A 24,270-nucleotide genomic window follows, 5' to 3' on the forward strand; every position below is an offset into this window, starting at 1 on the left:
AGCATTACTGAAGCAAAACCAATCTTGCATTTAACTGCATGGTGGTAGAGGGCAGTGTAATTCCCCGATATATTCCTCAGGCTCTCGCAAACGCTCTGTGTCTCTTCTCATTTTGCCAACAGGATTCAAAAGGAGCTGGCTGAAATAACCCTGGACCCACCTCCGAACTGCAGGTACGGGGAAAACCGCCCAAACTTATGATTTTTTTGGGGGGTGGCCGCGGGGTGTGTGTGAGTGAGTGTGCCAACGAGGGCAGAAACGGGGGGCGGGGAGTTAGTGCGAACAGAGGAACACTTGGCGTTGGACAGATGTGTCGCTCTGCAATGTTTGTAAGTGGATTTAAGATAAATCAGGAGTTGTGTGAGGAACAAGTGCAGCCAGATGCTGGATAGAACGTACCATGAAGCTTTGATTGTTAGCTACACAGGGTAGGTGTCACGCTTGCTGGAAATAGTAGCCCTTGTTGACAAGTGCTATGTTTGCATAAGCTAAATTGTCATTACAGACGGGATTTCTTGTTAGCTTAGGGAGAGCTCAGGCTTACTGAATGGTGTGTTGGAATTGGAAGTGAAAGCAGGTAACCCCCTGGGTTGTTGGGGTTTTGTTTGTGACTGCGCTCTGCTCCCCCCCCTTCCTTTTTTTTTTTTTTTGAAAAAAAGTTGTAAGTGCAGCATCTGGAAGTTTGGTTTTCTGGGCAGTCGAGAGTCCTGCGATAAAGAGGCATTGTAAACACAACTCAGAGACTCTTGGGAGCGGTGGAAGCCTTTAGCAAAGGAGAAGGGCAAGTTGGTGCGAATGAATGAATGCTTGTCTCTCTTTTTTTAAAAAAAATGTGAGAACTCTGGGGGATCTCTACAAAGAGTGAACGCTGGCTCAGCCTTTCATTGAGAAATGGTCAGTTGTCATGCATGCGTGTGCAGTAAGCAAAACTGTGATGTGTTCCTCGAATATTCAGTGTTGGGACTGGGAAAGAAAAGTTCTTCTGAACTGTGCTGGATACACCTATTGACTTTTTGCTCTTGATCAATTCTTGTACGCTTCCGTCCTCCGCACCCGCTGTTTGCGTTGCAGTTTACAGTGACCAGTATATTGGAAGCATTCCTCATGTGTGAGAATATTGCACTATTCGGGCGAGGATTGCTCTTTAATTGGATTCTGGGGGAAATAGCTGTCAGAGCCTAAGTGGCTTTTTTATTTTTTTGCTGCTGCTGCTGCTGTTGTGTTTTGGTGCAAGCGGTCTCTTTTATCACTTTTCTTACCTGCTCCAAAATAAATAAATACATCTTGACACCAGGAATTGGCGACAAAAGCGTTGACTTCTGCAGGGCAGGTCAAGCGCTATTCTGAGCTTTGTGCCGGCACTTTGCTGCAACAGGTCGGATAGTCTGTTCTTTGTTGTTGCATTTGTGTGGATCGTTGTTGTGGTGGTGGTTGTTTTGTGTTACTGCTGTGTGGTCACATCACATATCTGGTCTGGCATCCTATAATGGAAACAGCAAAGCGGGATGATGGTAGAACGTTTTAAAGAGGGAAAGCAACCCACATGCATTTGAGGCTGCTGGTAGAGAGACTCAGCTATGAGCTTAGTGGCCCGCAATTTGAATTTCGACTTGGCACTGCCATCATCTAATTCTAAACTGACCATCAGGGTGAATTCCCAGCCCTGCCTGGAGGAACTGTGGATTGAACCTCCTTTCTGCATGCAAGGTGGATGTTCTCCTAAGTTCTGGCTCTCCCCCCTGCAACCTTTCCATCCCAGAATACTGTGCTCTTGCAACCTTGCAGTGTTTCTGTAAAGTTCGCCAAGGCTGAAGTTGGCAGTCTTCAACCTGCAGATTAATGCTCTGCCTTGTTAAATTCACAGCTGAACTGGAAGATGAGGCAGAGGCTGCCTCTCTGGACCATTTCTCCTCATCCCACTCCCCTCTAGCCGCCTTCCCTGCTGCGCAGCACAGCTGCAATCCTGTTTTCCTATAGCAGTGGGGGTGGGTCAGGTAGCATAAACAGTTAATTTAAAGGCAAAACGACAAGATTTGGGTGGTAGCCTGAAAATTGTTGAGTGTGATAACCTACGTGAAGTGTTTCAAGCACGCTACACAAATACCGGCGGCGAATGATACGTTGCGCCAGGGAAAGAAATATTTGCTTCTCCGAAAGTAGATTTTATCGTGCTGGGCAGTGCATGTGGTTCTTCCCATCCTTTCTTTCCATTTGATGCACTGCATGTGTTTGGAGAACTTTGGAATCCAGTAAGACTGCACGCAGTGAGAGGGGTGAGGGGCTTATTGGTCTGTGGGTTTATTTTTGCTCCTGTGGGTTCATTTTGTTTTTTTATCTTGCGTTGTTATGTTCTGAGGTCTACAGATGAAGGGCGGCATGCAACTTGGATAAATATATAATAAAATGACAATAAACTGCATAGTAATAATAATAACACTAATAATAATTTATTATTTATACCCCGCCCACCTGGCTGGGTTTCCCCAGCCACTCTGGGCGGCTTCCAACAAAACACAAAAATACAATAACCTATTAAACATTAAAAGCTTCCCTAAACAGGGCTGCCTTCAGGTGTCTTCTAAAAGTTTGGTAGTTATTTTTCTCTTTGACATCTGGTGGGAGGGCGTTCCACAGGGCGGATGCCACTACCGAGAAGGCCCTCTGCCTGGTTCCCTGTAACTTGGCTTCTCGCAGCGAGGGAACCGCCAGAAGACCCTCAGCACTGGGCCTCAGTGTCCGGGCTGAATGATGGGGGTGAAGACGCTCCTTCAGGTATACTGCACCGAGGCATAGTTGTTCTTCCTTGAAAGCAAAGAGAGTGCAGGAAGGAAACGATAATGTTAAAAAGAAGAATCAGTAGCGGATATTTCTTTTTCTTTGAGATATGAGAAATATCCAGGGGTAAATATCCATGAGGTCTACTGTCTATGCCATGTGTGCCATTTTGTCCCCACGATTGACAGGGCTGCACAAAACCAGCATGCCATGCATGTATAGCCATCGTGGAACTTTAAGGGGGCCTGGCCCCTTCACTGAAATTTTGTTTGGGAGGCCCAGCTCCCCAGCCCTCTTACATGGTGTGTCTGGTCTGTGCAGAGAGGTCTAGGAAGAAAGGGTGACGCTATGATCTAAACCACTGAGCCTCTTGGGCTTGCTGATCAGAAGGTCGGCGGTTCGAATCCCTTCGATGGGGTGAGCTCCTGTTTCTCTGTCCCAGCTCCTGCCAACCTAGCAGTTCAAAAGCACGCCAGTGCAAGTAGATAAATAGGCACTGCTGCAGTGGGAAGATAAATGGCGTTTCTGGTTTCTGTCACGGTGTTTCATTGTGCCAGAAGCTGGCCACATGACCCGGAAAGCTGTCTGCGGACAAACCCTGGCTCTCTTGGCCTGAAAGCGAGATGAGCGCCACAACCCCATACAGTGGTACCTTGGGTTACAGACGCTTCAGGTTACAGACTCCGCCAAGCCAAAAATAGTACCTCGGGTTAAGAACTTTGCTTCAGGATGAGAACAGAAATCATGCAGCGGCGGTGCGGCATCAGTGGGAGGCCCTATTAGCTAAAGTGGTGCTTCAGGTTAAGAACAGTTTCAGGTTAAGAACGGACCTCCAGAACGAATTAAGTTCTTAACCTGAGGCACCACTGTAGTTGCCTTTGACTGAACTTAACCGTCCAGGGGTCCTTTACCTTTGTTTACCTTACATGGCATGTCTGGTCTATGCAGAGAGGTCTCGGAAGAAAGGAGCCACCTGTCTCTTTGCAGGTGCTCAGAAGCAGCGAGAGGCACCACTGGATAAGGGATTGTTTTTCAATCCCCACCAGATCTGATTCCAGAGGACTGTAAGGGAAAGATAGTCTCTCTCTCTCCCTGCCCACCCAAACAGGCTTGCACTTCTCATCTTGAGGAGGTTGTTGGTACGGTGAAAGAATTCTTAAGTTTGTGAATGCTGTGCTTTCCAGGGGCAACTTAGGATATCTCCCCACCCCCACTCCCCCAAAACACCTCTGGTGAGAGGCCCTTCCTCTCTTTAAGTTCTCGGTGATGTATACAGAACTCAGGTAGGGGCATCTCACAGAGTTCAGGTGATTATCAGTGTATGGTCCCCAGTGTGAAACCAATGGCCATATTTTTGGAATTTGCAGGTCTTTTGACAAAAGTGGGAAAATCTGTGGAAATTACCTATGTTCACTTGTAAAAGTTTGACTGATTTTTTAAATGTGTTTCCGCCCATAATTATTTTACATATATTTGTCTGTCAGTAGTTCTTGTTTTCTCTATACAGTTTTAGCGTGTACGCTAAGGGCGGTCTCTGATAAAGCAGCTTACTTGGAAAGTTTGATAAACAGCTCCCGGTTAAAATAATAAGCGTGGACACTGTGCCCCCTTGCAGGCTTGAAGTGAAGAGAACATAAATGCTGAAATATTTGGAATTCCCTGCTGTAATTTATGGGATGGAATTCTTCTTCCACCTGATACAAATTTGTTCACAAGGGTTTTGCTTTTTTTATTTTGGTGGTGTTTTTTTTGGTTTTTTTATAAAGAGGCTATTGGATTCTACTGTCACACCAGCAATCTGGAAAAAAAGTTCCTTGTTCTCTGTGAGAAATGAGAGGTAGATGAAAGTGAATCTTCCTCAATAAAAAGGTAGCGTTATTGGAGGAGCTGTTTTGTTAGGGAATTGCCAGTACCTTGGAAGCTCAGGGTGTCTTCCAGTCGTGCTCTTAAACTGTTTTAAGGGCCATTTCGTAAACTGCATTTAGTCTTCAGAAACCCCTTCCCAAGTATATAAATATGTGTGCCTTATGAAGGGCCCTTGTGTGCAAATAAACAGCAAATTACTGTTTGCAAATTACTCGCGAGCAATGACTGGAAATCCCTTTTCTGGGGCGTGTTTTGGCGAAAGCTGCAATTTGCACACGTGGGCAGCTTTTAGAAATTGCGCTGTGCTTTGTACCTGGGAACCGGCGCCCAAAAGGTACCATAGGAAGATAATAATAATAAAACGCATTTCTATATAGTGCCTTTCAGACATGCGGAGCGCGTCATGTAGATTGCGAAATGAAATCTTTATCACAGACATTACCCCATTAAACAACATCTTCACCGTTAAGCGACAGGCTCTGAATGTTTACAACGATAAAGGCAGGGCATTGTTTCTTGTGCAGCCGAAGTGAGGCTCGGAATAGTAGCTTTTCTTTGTGAGCTTGTGTTCAAAGCGAGATTTGAACCCAGGACATCCTTGGTTGCGGTTCCTGCTCCTGGCTGTTACACAGCATTGGGTAGGGTTACGGCCTTGTCGCCTTTTGCCCGTTCTGCTTCTGCAAATGGGATGAAAAGCCACAGTTGACTAGCATTTCCATCTGATTTTAAAACGATGCTCTCTCTGCTTTCTGTCTTGCATTAATTATCGTCGCAGGCAATCCATTCCAGATTTAAAAAGCCTGCTTAGCGTCACTCGAGCAAATGTCCTGAATTCAGAGCAGCAGGAAGAAACTGTTGTACTTTGTAGGTTGCGTTGGCACAATGCGGAGACACACCAGGTTGCCAGGTGCCCTGTGAACGTTTTGGTTTGGAATTGCCTACGTCATATTTATTTTCTTACGGTGCCAGGACTTGGTTGAGAAGGTTCTCAGTCATTAAAAGTGGAGCTTGATGGCAATATACCTCCGCTCACAACTTTAGTATAGCGGTACCTTAGGTTACAGACGCTTCAGGTTACAGACTCTGCTAACCCAGAAATAGTGCTTCAGGTTAAGAACTTTGCTTCAGGATGAGAACAGAAATCGGGCTCCGGCGGTGCGGCAGCAGCAGGAGGCCCCATTAGCTAAAGTGGTGCTTCAGGTTAAGAACAGTTTCAGGTTAAGAACGGACCTCCAGAACGAATTAAGTTCTTAACCCGAGGTACCACTGTAGTTGCCTTTGACTGGACTTAACCGTCCAGGGGTCCTTTACCTTTGTTTACCTTACATGGCATGTCTGGTCTATGCAGAGAGGTCTCGGAAGAAAGCAACCACCTGTCTCTTTGCAGGTGCTCAGAAGCAGCGAGAGGCACCACAGGATAAGCGATTCTTTTTCAATCCCCACCAGATCTCATTCCAGAGGACTGTAAGGGAAAGATAGTCTCTCTCTCTCTCTCCCTGCCCACCCAAACAGTACTTAACCTGAGGTACCACTGTACTGCTAAGCAAGAAAAAAAGTGAGGTATTGGGGGGCAGGGCGGGGAGAGTGCTCTGCTTTGAATGGAAAACCAGTCTCTCCATTGTTTAAAGCTCCAGCATTTCAGGGTAATCGGGATTCGCAACAAACCCAGTTAGATGCTGCCAAGAGTGATTTCTCGTCGTCCGAGCTAAAAAGTAATCACAAATGGTAAGAGGAAGCTTGGCTTCTTCTCGTGCCAGAACGATACTAATATGCAAAGGAAATGATTGGATTACTTTGGGGGTTGCTGTGTGTTATTTTGTTTATATGTATAATTAGGAAGCCACTGTGGTAAATGTAATTGGGGATAATTTACCGTGCAGCAAACGTTAGCTTTCCTCACTGACTAGCAGTACTGCAAACATCGCGGCTTGCTCCATAATACAATTATGTTTATCACCCTTTATCTGATGAATGTGAATATTCAGTGGGTTTTTTTGCCGACAATTTGGCTTGCAATTTATTTATTTGCTGTTTATTTGTTTGTCGGAGCTAGAGCTATATTCACACATTACAGCCCTTCCCAAATTTGGCAGCGTTGCTGTTAGATTTCAATTTCTGTGTGAATTCTTTTGAGCTTCGTTCTTACTCTTCCCCCACCATCCACTTAACATTCCCATCTAACAGCTTCTTATATTTCACCTGATTTGACCTCTTTGTACTTGACAGATGGAGAGAACAGGCCTTTTCCATCTTGGCCACTTGCTGATGCACATCTAAGACATTTGCAAGCAGTAGTTTAATGTGTCAGTGAGACAAACCCATGCTTTATTTTATTTCACTTTTATTTATTTATTAATTTATTGCCTTGATGTCCACAGAGCTCAAGGTCCTGCTCCTCTCCCCGCTCCTCTTTAACTTTCACAACAACCCTGTGAGGTTGGCTGAAAGGGAACAGTGACTGATCTCAGGTCACCCAGTGAGCTTCATGGCTGAGTGGGGATTTGAACTTGGAGTTTCTCAGTCTGAGTCTTGATGCTCCAACCTTGGGATGGGGAGCCTGCGGCGCTTCAGACATTGCCAGACTCCCAACTCCCTGCAGCCCCAGCCACCATGATCAGGGTTAATGGGAGCTGTATTCCACAACATCTGGAGGGCCACAAGTTCCTCACCTCTGCTCTAACCACTATACCACACTGGTTTGGAAACACGAGCCAATAAGATGTTGACTGTGTGAATGCTCAGAGTGCGGCTGGAGAAAGCGATATACATGCAAGCCCCACCCCAGTGTCCTTGAAGCTGTCTTGCCCTCCCTTAGTCCTCAACCTTCCTTGTGTTACGTTGGAAACATCTGCAGTGGGCGTCTATTCCTGTTCGCTTGGGTTTTTTTGCTTTATCTTGTCCATGATTACATAGAGGGCTCAAGGGAACACGAGTAGAAGCCCCTTACAGACCTCCCTCCTGTAACATTAAGGGGAGGGGCAATCTTTCTGCCTGATGCCAAAATTACAATGAAAGAGCTGCCAGGCAAGCTTCCTTTGGGAGCACATTCCCCAGTTGAGGAACTGCCACTAAAAAGGCCTCCTCCCTACACCACGGACGCCTGGAGAAGGCCCTTTGCTGAAGATCCTAGAGCAGTGCTTCCCAAACTTGGGTCTCCAGCTGTTTTTGGACTACAACTTCCATCATCCCTAGCTAGCAGGACCAGTGGTCAGCAATGATGGGTAGTCCAAAAACAGCTGGAGACCCTCGTTTGGGAAACACTGTCTTAGGAGTATAGACGAGATTAGTGGTCCATCAGGATTACTGTCCTCAAGCCGTAAAGGTCAAAAACATGACTTCAAATTTAGCCCAGAAGCTAATTGGGAGTTGGGATTGGCACAACAAACTGGCAGAAGAGAGGTGTAATGTGATGACAACCACCTAGCCTCACAGCTGTATTTTGGACCAATTGTGGTTTCTGCCTTCTGCAGAGTGTATTACCGGTTCATTCCAGGTAGAGTCGCAGCTGGAGCATTAAGCTAAGTTGGCAGTCCGTGCTCCAGGGGCAAAGACAGGGCAGTGGATACCACTACCACCCAAACTGCAAGCCCATTCGTACAGGAGGAGTGTAGCCTTGTTGAGCATGCCATGGGTACCACACATGGCGGCAGGCAAATCACCCACCAGCAGAATCTCAGTTTTGTCTGGATTGAGATATTGGCCCTCATCTCATCTGTTGCCACTGGCTTAGTGCTGCCTCACCTGAAGTGAAACAAAAATTAAAGGTCATGAAACTTTGGCATCGTTAGATCTGAGATTGTGCATGTATGTATACTTTTAGAAGACATCTGAAGGCAGCCCTGTTTAGGGAAGCTTTTAATGTTTAATAGGTTATTGTATTTTAGTGTTGTTGGAAGCCGCCCAGAGTGGCTGGGGGGACCCAGCCAGATGGGCGGGGTATAAATAATAAATTATTATTATTATTATTATTATTATTATTATTATTAGGACTCTCTGATCCTGGTATAGGTTTTTGCCCTTGTATTTTTCATGTGCTTTTGTTCTCTGTTCTTCCTGTCCCTTCATTTCCTGGCCTTCAGACCTGTTTCAGAAGTACAGTGGTACCTCGGGTTAAGTACTTAATTCGTTCCAGAGGTCCATTCTTAACCTGAAACTGTTCTTAACCTGAAGCACCCCTTTAGCTAATGGGGTCTCCTGCTGCCGCCACACCACCGAAGCACGATTTCTGTTCTCATCCTGAAGCAAAGTTCTTAACCTGAGGTACTATTTCTGGGTTAGCGGAGTCTGTAACCTGAAGCGTATGTAACCTGAAGTGTATGTAACCTGAAGTACCACTGAAGTAGCATACTATTCCACAGACAGGGGTTAATTTACACCATCATGTCCACTATAAAATGAACATGGGAGATTTTGCTTAACTGAGCAATATCAGATTTTTGCAAGGGAACAATAAAAGAGATCAGAATTAATCAGTCCATGATACAATCAAGTGGAAATTGTGGGTGAGCCTTAAGGCACAAGTCAGCACTGTGAAAAAAGTGGACTTTCAGTGTTGTGAGTGTGGGGTTTTAAAAATAGAACCTAGACTGCAATCCAGTGCATCTCTTGCCTGAACTAAAACATATTGAGTTCAACTGGACTTAACTGCCAGAACTGAATCCTCAGGCATGTTTTAGGCACAACCCCTTGGAAAAATCCTGCTCAGTCACAATCTGCATAGTTAAGTGTTGAAGAGTTAGGTTTTAAACAGTTTTCAGTGCAGACCTTTCAGATGCTTTTATGATACCAGTCACTATAAACCCACTGGTAGCCTCATAAAGGTTGACTTGCCACTTCGAATGGAGCTCAACAGGTTGTGGGCTGGCTCCCATCAGAGTGGCCACATAAGATCAGCTGAATTTTGAGAAACAACCAGGACAGGACAGAAGGCAGATGAAGGTCTCACCATCCATTCAGATCAGCTCAGAATTTCTCTCTTCCTCAGTCAGTTACAATTTGGAAAAGCTGGACTTTGGGAACAGTTGCTCACAGAGCCTGTACCGAGCACCCAATTCTAGCCTTGCCTATTCAGAAGTAAGACCCAAATAGTCTTACTAAGTCCGTGTCGCAGAAATAGCCACCATGGCAACCTCCCAAAATTGCTGGGACTTCTTTTCCCATCATTCCCGACCTTTGGCTGCCCTGGCTGGGGCTGACAGGAGTTGAAGTCTAGCAATATTTGGTTGCCTTCTCCTATCTTGGTCTAAAATGACCACCCAGCCTGCTGCAAATTGTTGTAGCGTTTCCCAGTTCGCTGTTTTTCATGGACGTGTATTTTACTCGTCTCTCTGCCCGCGAAACAGGTGCACTCAAATTCAACCTTTTGCCTGACATCCAGGGCTTAGCGCATTTTCCTCGACAGCTGGTCATAACATTCAATTGATACACTAAGCCTGTTAAACCGAAGGCTGACAGGAAATCCGTGCCATTCACTTCCCTAGTAATCATAGCCGAGCAAGGAAGTAACCCTTCTTCTCATAGAAACGAAAAGGGTCAGGAGTTTCTCATCCAGGAGCTGTCCTCAGACTTTGCTTAATGTGGCTTCCTTTGTATCTCAGCTCAACCTGAAGGGTGAATGTGTGGAGGATGTAGAATTGTGAAATTTGATTTGAAGGAAACGTTTTGAACCCTCATCTTAGGGGAAATTTGCACTTGGCAAAAAAATGCAAGTTAATTCCTTGAATGCTGTTGTGGAATTTCCTGCCTTCGGAAACGGGTTTCCACGTGTTTTTGTTTTTGTTGTTCCCTGCCAGGGAAAAAGAGTTCAAAAACAATGCTTCTGTTTGGACGACGCAGTTCAAAAGCAAACTCCGAGTTGGCTTTTTGTGTTCTGACGTCTTTGAAGCGCCAGCCTTCCCGCCACCCGCCGCCTTTATTCTCTCCGGCGTATAAAGGAAATTTACTTTCCTTTAGTTTCCTCCCCGGTTTTTTTTGCGAGTGAGTGCATGCGCATAAACACAACGCTCCACTGAGATGATCTTTGATTGTGGGAATCTTCTGTTGCCGTAATAGTGACTAGAGATAGCAGCTGTGGCATTTGGTCATCTAAGCAGTTGTGACAGGAGTTTGCCGTGCCAGTGGATCATTGCCAGTATTATACAGCTGTCCAAAAAATGGTGATGGATAGGCTCACAAAGGCGATTCTGTTTCGCTGAACTAAAAATCACAAGTTCTACAAACAAAGGAAGCTTGCCTTATAACTGTCAGATTGTTGGTCTATTTAGCTCAGTACAGTGGTACCTCAGGTTAAGTACTTAATTCGTTCTGGAGGTCCGTTCTTAACCTGAAACTGTTCTTAACCTGAAGCACCACTTTAGCTAAGGGGGCCTCCTGCTGCCGCCACGCCTCTGGAGCCCGATTTCTGTTCTTATTCTGAAGCAAAGTTCTTAACCTGAAGCACTATTTCTGGGTTAGCGGAGAGTGTAACCTGAAGCGTATGTAACCTGAAGCGTATGTAACCCGAGGTACCACTGTATTGTCTAAAAGAGCTTGTGTGGTGTAGCGGTCAGAGTGTTGGACTAGGAACTGGGAGACCAGGGTTCACATCCTCACTCAGCCATGAAGCTCACTGGGTGACCTTGGGCCAGTTACTGCCTTCTCAGCCTTGGCCTACCTCACAAGGTTGTTGTGGTGATTAAGCAAAAAGGGGGAGAACCATTCACGCCACCTTGAGCCCCTTGGAGAAAAAGGGGGGATAGCCCCCTTGTGTTAAAATTCTTGTTTTTAACAGGGATGGGGTTTTAACTTGGGTGGGTGCTGTTCTTTTTGGAGGGTGGGGTTGTTTCAAATTGTTGTTAAATGTTATGTGATGCGGCAGCTAGACTAAGGCTACCAGATTTTCCTGGGGCAGTCCCCGGATTTACAAATCAGTCCCCACACAAAATCCATTGAAGCTGAAAAGTGTCCCCGGATTCATTGAAAAAAACCTGGTAACCTTAAGCTAGACTGGTGACAGGGAGTGGCCGCCGAAACCGTATAGTACCGGTTCTGAAAGACCTTCATTGGCTCCCAGTACATTTCCAAGCACAATTCAAAGTGTTGGTACTGACATTTAAAGCCTTAAATGGCCCCAGCCCTGTATACCTGAAGGAACGTCTCCACCCCCATCGTTCTGCCCAGACTCTGAGGTCCAGCTCCAAGGGCCTTCTGGCGGTTCCCTCACTGCGAGAAGCCAAGTTACAGGAAACCTGGCAGAGGGTCTTCTCGGTAGTGGCGCTTGCCCTGTGGAACGCCCTCCCATCAGATGTCAAGGAAATAAACAACTATCTGACTTTTAGAAGACATCTGAAGGCAGCCCTGTTTAGGGAGGTTTTTAATGTTTGATGTTTTATCGTGTTTTTAAGATTCTTTTGGGAGCTGCCCATGGTGGCTGGGGAAACACAGCCAGATGAGCGGGGTATAAATAATAAATTATTATTATTATTAGGATTAGGATTTTTGTATTTGTGGCATGAAGTATTATTTAGGGGGGTTTTTTGTTGGGGAGTATATTGTTTATTAGTGTGCATATATTAGTATTTTAATTGTTTGTGTTATTTTTATGTTTGGGTCATTTTCATTTTCGTTGTGTATTTTGTTCTTTGATTATTTTCATTATGTGTTTTGTGCTTTGTATACTGTAACTTTGTGTTGTGAACCGCCCTGAGACCTCTGGGGATAAGGCAGTATACAAATTTAATTGATGATGATGATGAATAATGCTCTCCAGTGTTTCAGATTGGGTGTGTGGGGGGGCATTCCCAGTCACACCAAGCAAATCAGGAATCTTCTGCATAGAAAGCATATCTGTCACTGAGCCGTGGCTGCTCCCTGATAGTATAATCCAGACTCCATGTTAAGGAAGAGCTGAATGCTGGGGCTTTTATATATTAAGCAAATTAAAAATACTTGGGCATTCTCACTTGTTTGCACACTTCTCCTTCTGCTAGCTATGGGAATGGAGATATGAAATAATAAAGCAACTTTACCTGGAACTCGCAACATACTTTCATGCCTTGAGTTCTTCTAAGTCCTGTTGATTTTGTTGCACGAGTTTCCTGCTTGAAATTAATGGCATTCAAACGTGTTAAATTTTGGCCGGATCTCCAGAGGGATGCTGGTGTTGTCTGGACATCGGATTTCGCATCCAACACCAGATTATACGCTTGCGCAGAATTGTGGAATAGTTGCAGTTCAAAGGCTATTTGAGCTGAAGGAATCCTGAGTTACATCTGCAAGTCCACAAATTGCTATGTTTGGTGAGTCCAGAATGGTCTCAATCTCTCTGAGATGACTCTTTGCAAATTTCATACAGTGGTACCTCGGGTTAAGCACTTAATTCATTCCGGAGGTCCGTTCTTAACCTGAATTGTTCTTAACCTGAAGCACCACTTTAGCTAATGGGGCCTTCTGCTTCTGCTGCGCCGCCGGAGCACAATTTCTGTTCTCATCCTGAAGCAAAGTTCTTAACCCGAGGTACTATTTCTGGGTTAGCTGAGTCTGTAACCTGAAGTGTATTTAAACTGAAACATATGTAACCTGAAGCGTATGTAACCTGAGGTACCACTGTACTGGCTATCAAAGTGGCTAAACTATATACAGTATGTATCTATGTATAAAAGGGGTCATTAACCATTTTTAGACATGCTGTCAGATAATGCTGCCGGCTGCCATCGTGGCCTAGTCTTGCACTTACTGGTTCCCTCTTACAGGAGCTGTCTCTAAATGGTGCCGTTTGTGCTTTCTCCGAGGCAAAGGGCTTCCTGTTTATCTGTTATTGGCACTCGTGAAAATACTGCTTGACGGGGTTTTCCTTGCACGCTTGCATTCTGCCCTGGGGAGCGAGGGTGGAGAAAGGAAACTCCGAATCATGGTTGAGGTGGCCACATTGGAGCGTGCGTATGAAAGAGTGTGTGCTTTTCAGTGTTAAAAATGTACTGCTTCCGGGTCAGTGAACACTTGCTGACAGGACTGAGCGAAAGCAGGGTTTGCTGATTTCCGGAATAGTGATGGAAGGCGGGAGAACGGGAGAGGAGAGAGGGTTGTGAGCATCCTAAGGGTATCCCAACTGCCCAATGGTAGAGATGGGCCTTTGGCTTGCTGCTGTAGCAAAGTGTTTCCCGAACGTGTCTCTCTGGAAGTTTTTGGACTACAGTTCCTATCATCCCTGACCACTGGTCCTGCTAGCTAGGGATGATGGGAGTTGTAGTGCAAAAACAGGTGGGGAAACACAGCTAAAGCAGAGCCATCCTTTGGAAGATGGAGCTGAATGAAGCCCTTAGCTAGCCGATCCCGGTGGCAGGACTGTCTGTTCAAACTGCGACTTCCTTCATCGTTAATCTTTTCGGAAGGTAAATCAATGCGTCACAGCCATTTAAAGATGTGTTTAACTAACGATGGCCTTTATTTACCCATAGCTATTATTAGTAAGTGATTTATTGGCGTATTGGGGAGGGACCCGATGATTTAATTTTGGAGCAGCGAACTCGGGAAAAGAAGAAAAAGGGAGCGAGGTGCCATTTAGTACAGCAGCGGCTGCGACAATCTATTATCTTATTTTAGTCATTGCGCCTCCCTTTCTGCCACCTCTTAGTCCTTCAGGGTAGCTAGTACTTAATGCAAGTAGCTATGGTGCTAGATGCTAAACACAGTAGAATTCCGAGGCAATTAGATGCCTAATAGAATTTTAAGAGAGTTATTAATTTAGCAGACTTGACAAGGCTTGGAGATCAGGAGGGTCTTTCTCACTTTGCTACGCTTAGGAACGATTAGAGCATATTTTATCCAAGACGGGCTCAGTGTTTTCAAAGTAATCATAATAAAAAAAAAACCTATTGGATTTTGTTTTGTACGGACAGAGCTCCTCTCTTCCTCTATAGCGTGGTGAATCTGCACTCTTGCCATCTTCATAGGTGGAGGCCTGTTTTTAGTGTTTTGCATATCCCTTCATTAGTATTTATTATTATTATTATTAATAATAATAATAATAATAATAATAATAATAATAATAATAATAATCTTCACAGCAACTCTGCAAAGTAGGTTACACTGAGCTGCCATGACTGACCAAAGCTCATCCAGTGAGCTTATTCGCTGAGTGGGGATTTGAGGCCTGATCACGCTCCCAACACCCTGAATAATTTCCAACGAGAGGGATGAATTAAAATAGGAGGCCGAAATACATACATACACAGAGGGCCTAAATTCAAATCCTGCCTGGGCCTTTTCAGGACTCAAAACACCCCAGGGGAATTTCTGGTCCTTTCCAAGGTTTCATCAGCAGTTTGTCATACATCCTAAGTACTAGACACAACTTTTAGAAGACATCTGAAGGCTGCCTTGTATCGGGACATTTTTAACGTTTAATTCTTTATTATGTTTTTATATGTGTTGTAAGCCGCCCAGAGTGGCTGGGGCAACCCAGTCAGATGGACGGGGTATAAGCAATAAAATTATTATTATTAAATTGTTATCATGGGCTGGGGTGGGGAAGATGCAGTTCAAGTTAAAAGTGATTGGCTGCTGGTTTATTTCTGGACCCATTTCAAAGTGCTGGCAAAGACTACAGAAACAAGAAAACCACAGTGCTGTGCCTCTGGTGGGTATGTGGGCTTTCAGGGTTCATACTGGGAAAAAAACATTTTTAAATGCCGCCCCCCCAGTTGGGTGGAAAAACTTCCCATATAAATCAGTAGAGAAGTCCAGAATTTTACCATAGATGTGACTGGGCACTCGCATGTCTGGCCAGAAACAAATGTTAGCTCTTTCTAACTCAGTGCTTGTTTTGTGTGAAGCAACAGATTTTAAAAAGATTTTAAATGAAAATAGTTCTGCCTGTGGACATTCCATGCGGATTCCATCAATTATCCCCATAATGTCATCCTCTGCCTTGTTGTCTTCTTCTGTGGTTGCTCTGCTGCCTTGTTTTAAATATCTACCTGGTCCAGATATTGCCCCCCCCCCCCCCCGCCACCACTCCTGGACCAGAAAGTTTGGAGTTTGAATTCAAAGCCGGCTGCAGATGGAAGACAGCGGCAGGCGAGATGGAGATGAGAGTTGATTTCAGGTCCCCCCTTGCCGTTAGCATAATCTTTCCTTTAATTTTATTTGTGTTGTCACAATCTTTTAATTGAACCCAGCTTTGGGGATCTGACAGAGTTGAAAAGTGAGCTAAAAATAACCCAGATATATAAAACGCTGCAGCTCGAGGGGGCTTGGGCTGAGAGAGTAATCGTCCAGGGGTCCTTTACCTTTGCCTTTACCTAGGGCAGCCTTGCAAAGTAGTCCACGGTTAATATTGCATCTGGGAGAATGGTCTGAGTCCAGTTTATAACTGCCCTTTGGTGTAGACCAGTGGAGTGGTAGAAACTCAAGATACTGTACATCAAGAATGTAAATCCCATTCTGTCTGAGGTGTGATGGTTAGCAACATTTATTTATGGAAATATTTATAGCCTGCACTTCCATAAAAATACAGCCAGGCAGTATACAGCAAAGAAAATTGCAGCAACATAAATAAAAACACCAGTAGTGGGCAAAAAAGAAATTTGCATTTCTGAATAGCACAAGTTTTAAGAGGCGTCTAAAAGAAAGATGGGATGATTCCCGCCAAACCTCCAGTGGCAGGGAGTTCCACTGGGCAGGGCCTGCAACAGTAAGGTCTCGGTCTTCATCTATCACATGCAAAGGGCCACATGAAACACATAAGAAGACTCCTGCAGCTGCCCATCTAGCCCAGCATCCTGTTCTCACATCGGCCAACCAGATGCCCATGGGAAGCCTGCGAGCGGAACGTGGGCAAAAAGATTCCTGCATTGCCAGGGGTTGGGATAGATGACCCTCGGGGTCCCTTTCAATGCTACAATTCTATGGTTCTGTGTAATAACATTCTCCCTAGCTGTGATCTGCATCAGCTGGCATTCAGAGGTATACTGCCTTTTGACAGTGGAGGTAGAAACCTAGCCATCTTCATTGACACCAAATTCTTAACTGCTAGGGGGTTGTGTGTGTGTGTGTGTGTGGTCAGAATCAGCTATGGGTATTTTGTGCCCTCGGCAAACTCTCTTCATGCATAATGTAACAGTGCATTTTAGTGGGTTGCCTTGAACAAGACAATGAGACTACTAACCAGTTTCATTGATAATAATAATAATATTTAGTGTAAATTTCCATTTGTGAAGTTCGTGCCATTTCAGCTCAAAACCCTCTAAAATTACGCCAAATGTAACTGTACTATTCTGCAGCTTCTCACCGTAATGGTTTTTTAAAAATCCTGTTCCTCAGCAAATAGCCCTGTATAGAAGACAAAACTGTGGGGTGGGTTAGCGTAGAAGGACCCAATAAAACTGAATTAAATTTTTGGCAGTGGACGAGAAAATCCTTAAGGCTGCTATCCTGTGATCAGTTACCTGAGAGGAAGCTACTCTGTACACCAGTATTTATTACCAAGTATGCATGCGTACAAGGGATGCGGGTGGTGCTGTGGGTTAAGCCACAGAGCCTAGGACTTGCTGTTCAGAAGGTTGGTGGTTCGAATCCCCATGACAGGGTGAGCTCCCGTTGCTCGGTCCCTGCTCCTGCCAACCTAGCAGTTCGAAAGCACGTCGAAGTGCAAGTAGATAAATAGGTACCGCTCTGGCGGGAAGGTAAACGGCGTTTCCGTGCGCTGCTCTGATTCGCCAGAAGCAGCTTTGTCATGCTGGCCACATGACCTGAAAGCTATACGCTGGCTCCCTCGGCCAATAAAGCGAGATGAGCGCTGCAACCCCAGAGTCGGCCATGACTGGACCTAATGGTCAGGGGTCCCTTTACCTTTACCTTATGCATGGGTACATTGTGCTGTTAAATATACTTCTGCAACTTTTCAAGGCTAACATCAGGATGGACAAACCTAATGGCTAGCCTGTAAAGGAGATATCCATCCATCCATCTATATTTTAGAAGGAAGAACTATACATGTACCTCAAAATACTTACTAATATTGTTGGTGACTTTTGCAACAAATTAACAATTTAAAATAAACATGAAGTTGGGATGACAACATTTCTTTGATGAAAATACGGATGTCCTATTCCATACCTTCCAACATTTCTCCCATGAAAATAGGGATGACCTAAGGAAAAGCGGGACATTCCGGGATCAAATCAGAAACAGGGATAGCTTCTGTAAATCCAGGACTGTCCCGGGAAAATAGGGACACTTGGAGGGTCAGGAATGATAAGAGCTTTACAAATCTTGGTGGGATGGGAAAGGGAAATATTCGCCAAGTTAGGAGAGGGGGAATGAGATTGAAAAAGAAGAGCTTCTTTCTGCTGTCTCCTCTCCAAGAAAGAATCAGTTGAATTGCTCTTAACCCCCAGTAACATTTTGGAAAATTGGATGACAATGGTAAAAGTGAAGGGAGGTGGGGAAAGGGAGGAGATTTAAGATTATGTCTAAAGCAGGGGCACCCAAAGCTCTGCTGAAAGCTTCGATTCGCCAGGTACAAGCCAGGGCGGCTGCTATTTATATGCACCAACCTGGAAGACAGCTGAGTGCAAAGAGGCTTTTAAAAAAGACATATGCTAAAATCAGGAGAAGGAGAAGAGAAGAGCAATTTTCAAGAGAATCCTTCTCAGAAATGTCCTCCTCTGCCCCCTGCCCCACTTTCAGCTCCAGATACCCTACCCTGCTTACACAATGGCTAAGGGTATGTGGTGGGTTGGGGTTTTTTTGGTTAAAAAAGAAGATGCAAAAGGAAAATCTGCCCAGAACCCTTAACTAACAACAACAATTCTCTGCAAGTTTGATCCATCTCCGTGGTCTTAATGATAGCGATCAAACCAAATTTAGGTATTTCCTACGGAATTAAAAATAGTCGGGAGTGTAAAATTTTCTCCCTCCCTTGGCTTTGGGAGAAGGACCTCCAGGGGTAGCAAACTGCCCTTCTGATTTTGCCACCCTTAAAATCCCCCACCCCGGGCAGCTAACCTACTTCGCCTAGTGCTGAAACCGGCTTTTGTCAGAGTGTGTGAGAGTGGTTTGGTTAGCAGGTGTTACTCCGCATGGGCGAAGCTGAAGGCATGGCCACCCCAAGGACTTTCTCACTTCTGCTATTTTGGCTGTGCCAAACTCTCTCCAGAGATGCAGCCTCATAATTTTGCCACCCGCCTTTTGGTGAGCAGCTTGTAAGTGGCTTTTTTCAGACAGGCTGGAGTCAGTCAAGAATTGTAGAGTCAGAAGCCCATCCCCTGCAGTGCAGGATTCTTTTGCCCAATGTGCGGCTCGACTCGAACCCAAGACCCTGAGATTAAGAACCTTATGCTCTGCCCCTTTGTTCTGTGTTTTGGTTGTTTTTATGCAGTCTGAAATCGGCTGTGTTCGTTCTCGCTTTTCATTTCATCACCAATGGCGTTAGCTGCGTTGAGGGTCCTCAGATTGAACGCCAGGTTAAATAGTTTTAAATAAATAAAGCACCCCTGAGCTGTTTGCAGTTTTGTTTTGTTTTTTGGATTCTGATATATTTAGAATTTACGTGTGTGTGTGTGTGTGTGTAGGCCTCAGATCCTGGCTTTAAAGAATCACTCCACTTAATGCTCAGGTAATGGCATGCAGGGATAAATGAGTGGTTGTTTATATAGGATTATGTTGACATGAAGCTGCTGGGGATGGAGATGGGGGATGCCACAATAAATGTGTCTGTGTTGCTCTGCACATCATTTCTATTAAAAGTGTGACCTGAAAATGAGTGGTGGCTTTGTTAAAATACCTTTTTCTGAAAAATGGCTCTCAGGCTGTTTGTTTGCTTGTTTGTTTCATTTATTCCCAAGGAGCTCACGCTGGCATACATGTGTCTCGCCTTCCCCATTTTAACCTCCCAACAACCCTGCAGGGTGGTAATAATAATAATAATAATGATAATAATAATATTTTGTGCCCTGGCCTTCTGACTGGGTTGTCCCAACCACTTGGGGCAGCTTCCAACAGAATATAAAAACATTAATTATGAAAAACTAAGTCTCTCTGATCCTAGTCGAGCACTAGGGAGTAAGCTTTATTTAACATAGTGGGGCTACTCTTGAGTAAATGAAGATGAATTGGATTGCACTTTAGACCAGAACTGTAAGAGGTGCTTTGCGTGTTATTGCACAAACCTATCTTATATGACAGGGACACGGGTGGCGCTGTGGGTTAAACCACAGAGCCTAGGACTTGCCGATCAGAAGGTTGTGGTTCGAATCCCCATGACGGGGTGAGCTCCTGTTGCTTGGCCCCTGCTCCTGCCAACCTAGCAGTTAGAAAGCACGTCAAAGTGCAAGTAGATAAATAGGTACCACTCCAGTGGGAAGGTAAACGGCTTTTCCGTGCGCTGCTCTGGTTCACCAGAAGCGGCTTAGTCATGCTGGCCACATGACCCGGCAGCTGTACGCCGGCTCCCTCGGCCAATAAAAGGAGATGAGCGATGCAACCCCAGAGTTGGCCACGACTGGACCTAATGGTCAGGGGTCCCTTTACCTTTACCTTTACCTTTATCTTATATGACTACTCAGAAGGAGGTCCTGCTGAGATCAGTGGGACTCACTCCCAGGCACGGGTCTACAGGGTTCTAGCCTCAATCGTTGAGTTTGTAAAGTTTGATGAGATTGTTTTTCGAGAGGGAAGAAAGAGCCTAGAGTTGGCCATGCAAGAAGCAAACAACCAAGATATGCAATCCAGCAAGTGTTTATTTTTTTAAAATGAGTGGTCTCTGGGCTTGATTGCTCACTTCTCCTCACAGTTGGCTGAGCCTGTGAGCTCAAGGCTGGGCTCTGGATCTGTCACTGAGTACTTTGAGGAAACATCTGATATATTTTGTGAGCTATCATCTGAACAGGCCCAAGGCAAATGATTAAGAGGGAGATTTGGAAGATACACAGAAAGCATTCTGCTCACAAAAGGGAACCCATTCCTCAGTATCCTAATCCCATATTTTTGCTTGAAAGGACGCCAAAGACACATTCTTTCCTAATTTGATCCTCTCTCCATGGGCAGAGCAAATGAAGTCAAATCCTGCTTCTTGTTTACTACAAGCCTGTGAGGTGGATCACCATTCGCCTCTTTTTTCAGAAGAAGGGCTTGGGGTGAGAGACTCTAGCCTTTGGAAATGAACCTTTTAGATAAGTACACTATCTGCTGGGTGATAGTTGGCCAGAATAATGAGAAAAGCCACACAGTTTAGCATTTTCAAAGCTTGTTTCAAATCCGTGCTTAATAGCAGCCTTCCATTTCACTTCAAGATTGATTGACATCTATCTTTCATATATAAAATCAGACTGTGCAAAAAATCCTCCCGGTACTGGTTAGGGAGCACCTTCACCTTGCAGCTGAAGTCTATGCTATGCATGCCTATTTAGAAGCAAATCTCACTGACATCAGTGGCACTTATTCCTGGGTAAATATGTTTGGGACTGTGCTTTAATAAATAATTGTTGCATAGAATTCAGTACACAGGATGTGTCTTGTACGTGTGTTTCAGTTCTGGTGTGCAGCAATCATTGTCTTAAGTTTTATATTCATTGGTCTATGTCTTTTGCACAAGTTTACCTGCATACAAGATGGTTGAGCTGTGCAGATCAGCAAGCGTGTATACTTTCCCCACACAAATACTTGTACATGTGTAGAGGCAGCTTCAGTATGAACAAGCCTAGACTGTAAACTCATTGAATGTTACATGTGAATAGCCATATGAGTGTAAAATGGTAAAGGACCCCTGACCGTTAAATCCAGTCGCAGACGACTCTGGGGTTGCGGCGCTGATCTCGGTTTACAGGCCGAGGGAGCCAGCGTTTCGTCTGCAGACAGTTTTTCCAGGTCATGTGGCCAGCATGACTAAGCCACTTCTGGCAAAACCAGAGCAGCGCACGGAAACACTGTTTACCTTTCCGCCAGAGTGGTACCTCTTTATCTACTTGCACTGGCATGCTTTCGAACTGCTAGGTTGGCAGGAGCAGGGACAGAGCAACGGGAGCAGGGACAGAGCAACGGGAGCTCATGGGGATTCGAACCGCCGACCTTCTGATCGGCAAGCCCAAGAGGCTCAGTGGTTTAGACCACAGTGCCACCCGCATATCCCACGTATGTGAGTGTACAGCTCAACTATTTGCGTACACAGATTGGACACTTGTTGCATGGTAACTTGTGAACTCTCCTGTGGCTTTGGGGCAAACCTGTTTCTGCACGTTTTCTATCTTTGCTGTGGCCTCCAATTAAGCAGATCTGCGTGTTTCTGCAGCACTCTGAACAAAAATGAACATTTGTGCATGTGTATATAGGATGGCAATTAAATATCTTTGTAGTGCCATTTGTGTAGAAGCCACTTTACAGAGTTCAGTGGGTCCCCACCGCAAGGGGTTCTAACAGTCTAGAGAGGAAGGCGAGAGAGGAAGGAGAGGGAATCAGAGGCAGAGTTAAACAGGGGAAGATGTGCTTCAGCTGTATGCATTTAGGCTCAGTTACAGTGAGGTACTGAGCAACGATAGCTCCATACTTTCTTCCTGACGTCTATGAAAAATGGTCATCCTTATCTAGCATAGTTAGTCAGAGTTAGGCTTGCTCGAGTCCCCTCGAAATCACTGAGAATGAAAGAAACAGTTAAACACTTCCCGGGGAATCCGTTGGATTTAAAGGGCATTCCTCGCTGGATTTTCTTTTCCCCAGGCAGATTAATTTACAAGCTGACTAGCTATCCAAATAAAATTATTCTTCCATGCGTTTGCAACGGGCTTTTGACTTCATATCCCGCTGCCCTCAGTGCCTTGATCTCTTCCTTGCAACCCACGGTACATACAATGGAAAATGAGACGTATCTCTTTGTTTGCTGAGTCTGGAGTTAAAATACGTCGGGGCGGTAGATTATTAGAAGCATGAATCCCCGTAACAGCAAGAAAGAAGTGGAAGAATGGATGTCTCTACTGTTGGCTCGTGCCTGGAAGCGAATAGCCTTGTGGATGATGATCAGCTGGTTCTCGTTCTCTCTTTCTCTCTCTCTCTCTCTCTCTCTCTCTCTCTCTCTCTCTCTCTCCCCTCCTCCCTTCCCAGCCTCCATCTCATTGGAGACTAGGATAGGTACACCAAAGCTCATGAGCACACCAATGATTTATTTGGAGGGATCTCCCTGCACTCTGGCCTCGCTTGACTAATTTGCAGCTTTATTTTGCTCCAAAGGGATAGTGGCGACGAGGTCTTTGTTGCCGAATTGAAATCCTTGGGCAAAGAGAAAAGGGTGCACAATCTCTTGGGCGCAGAATCGGATAGTGGTGTGTCTGTCTATGTATATAGGTGTGTGTGTTTGTGTATATGCATACCCTCTAGCTTGCAGCCGGGCAAATGGAGTGTTTGCAAGACGGCAACAGAACCACTGGCTTGGGAGTCTGGTGTGTCGTGTCTGTTATCAAAGGGTTGGGCAGACCAGGTGGGGAGGGGAAGGCCGTTTTCCTCGGGCAATGAGCTTGATTTAGAATGTTGTAAAGCGTAACAGCAAGCGGTAACTACAGGAAGTGTTTTCTTCCAGAGAGTAGGGCAAGTCTCCTCCACTCTGTTTGTACACGCACATAGGCACGTGAACATTTCCCCCACTGACTTTTTAAAATAAACTGAAAACGAAACCACGCAACGGAAGAGACAAAGTAGCAGCAGCTTTTGAGATTAGCTCCTTGCCTGATGAATTTCTTCTACACAGTATGCCCAAAGAGTGTTCACTTCATCCTATCTGAATGAATCTCAGGTAATATCTCTCTCTCTCTCTCTCTCTCTCTCTCTCTCTCTCTCTCTCTCTCTCTCTCACACACACACACACACACACATTCAAGTGATATATATCTGTAGGATCTGAGTGTTTGTAAAACTCCCTGGATCTCTTTCTTCAGTAGATAAAACTGTTTGCTTATACAGTGGTACCTCGGGTTACATACGCTTCAGGTTACAGACTCTGCTAACCCAGAAATAGTGCTTCAGGTTAAGAACTTTGCTTCAGGATGAGAACAGAAATCGGGCTCTGGTGGCGCGGCACCAACAGGAGGCCCCATTAGCTAAAGTGGTGCTTCAGGTTAAGAACAGTTTCAGATTAAGTACGGACCTCTGGAACAAATTAAGTACTTAACTTGAGGTACCACTGTATAGCTATTTATCACATTTGTCTTCCCATTTTCCCCAAGGTGGTGTACGTGGGCCTCCCCCTCATTTCATCCCCACAAGAACCCTGTGAGGTAGGTTGCCCCGAGAGAACAGGGACTGGCCAAAGGTCACCCAGTGAGCTTCATGGCCGGGTGGAAATTTGAACCTTGCTTTCCCAATTTCTACTCCCAACACTCTCAACAGCACACTAAACAGCACATTAAACTTTACCACACAGGGAACATGAGGCTCTTTGGGAGTTTATTAGGGCAGGAATGGCAGTCCTGCAACCCTGGAATGCAAGTGACTTTTGTCAGGATTCTCCAGAACCAGCGTGACAAACTCTCATATACTGTATATAAATCAAATCGCCAAATGGTGTCTTAGGCACCGTTTTTGTTTTGCTGTGGACTGTTGTTGTTGTTGTTTCTATACCGCTTTGTATTTTAAAGAACAAATCTCAAAGCGTTTTGCTACACATTA

At 45.1% G+C, this 24,270-nt stretch overlaps 1 protein-coding gene across 5 annotated transcripts in view; it reads left to right on the forward strand.

The window, feature by feature from the left end:
- The window catches only part of UBE2E3 (ubiquitin conjugating enzyme E2 E3), a 98,981-nt gene that overhangs the window by 4,800 nt on the left and 69,911 nt on the right, over positions 1–24,270 (forward strand). For all 5 annotated transcript variants that reach the window (XM_083413791.1, XM_083413793.1, XM_083413792.1 and 2 more), the window contains one exon: positions 123–173. In XM_083413791.1, the coding sequence (XP_083269917.1) occupies positions 123–173 (51 nt within the window). The remainder of the gene's footprint in view (positions 1–122; positions 174–24,270) is intronic.

This window comes from Podarcis tiliguerta (genome assembly GCF_965153285.1).
Source record: "Podarcis tiliguerta genome assembly, chromosome: 1".
Lineage (NCBI taxonomy): Eukaryota > Metazoa > Chordata > Lepidosauria > Squamata > Lacertidae > Podarcis > Podarcis tiliguerta.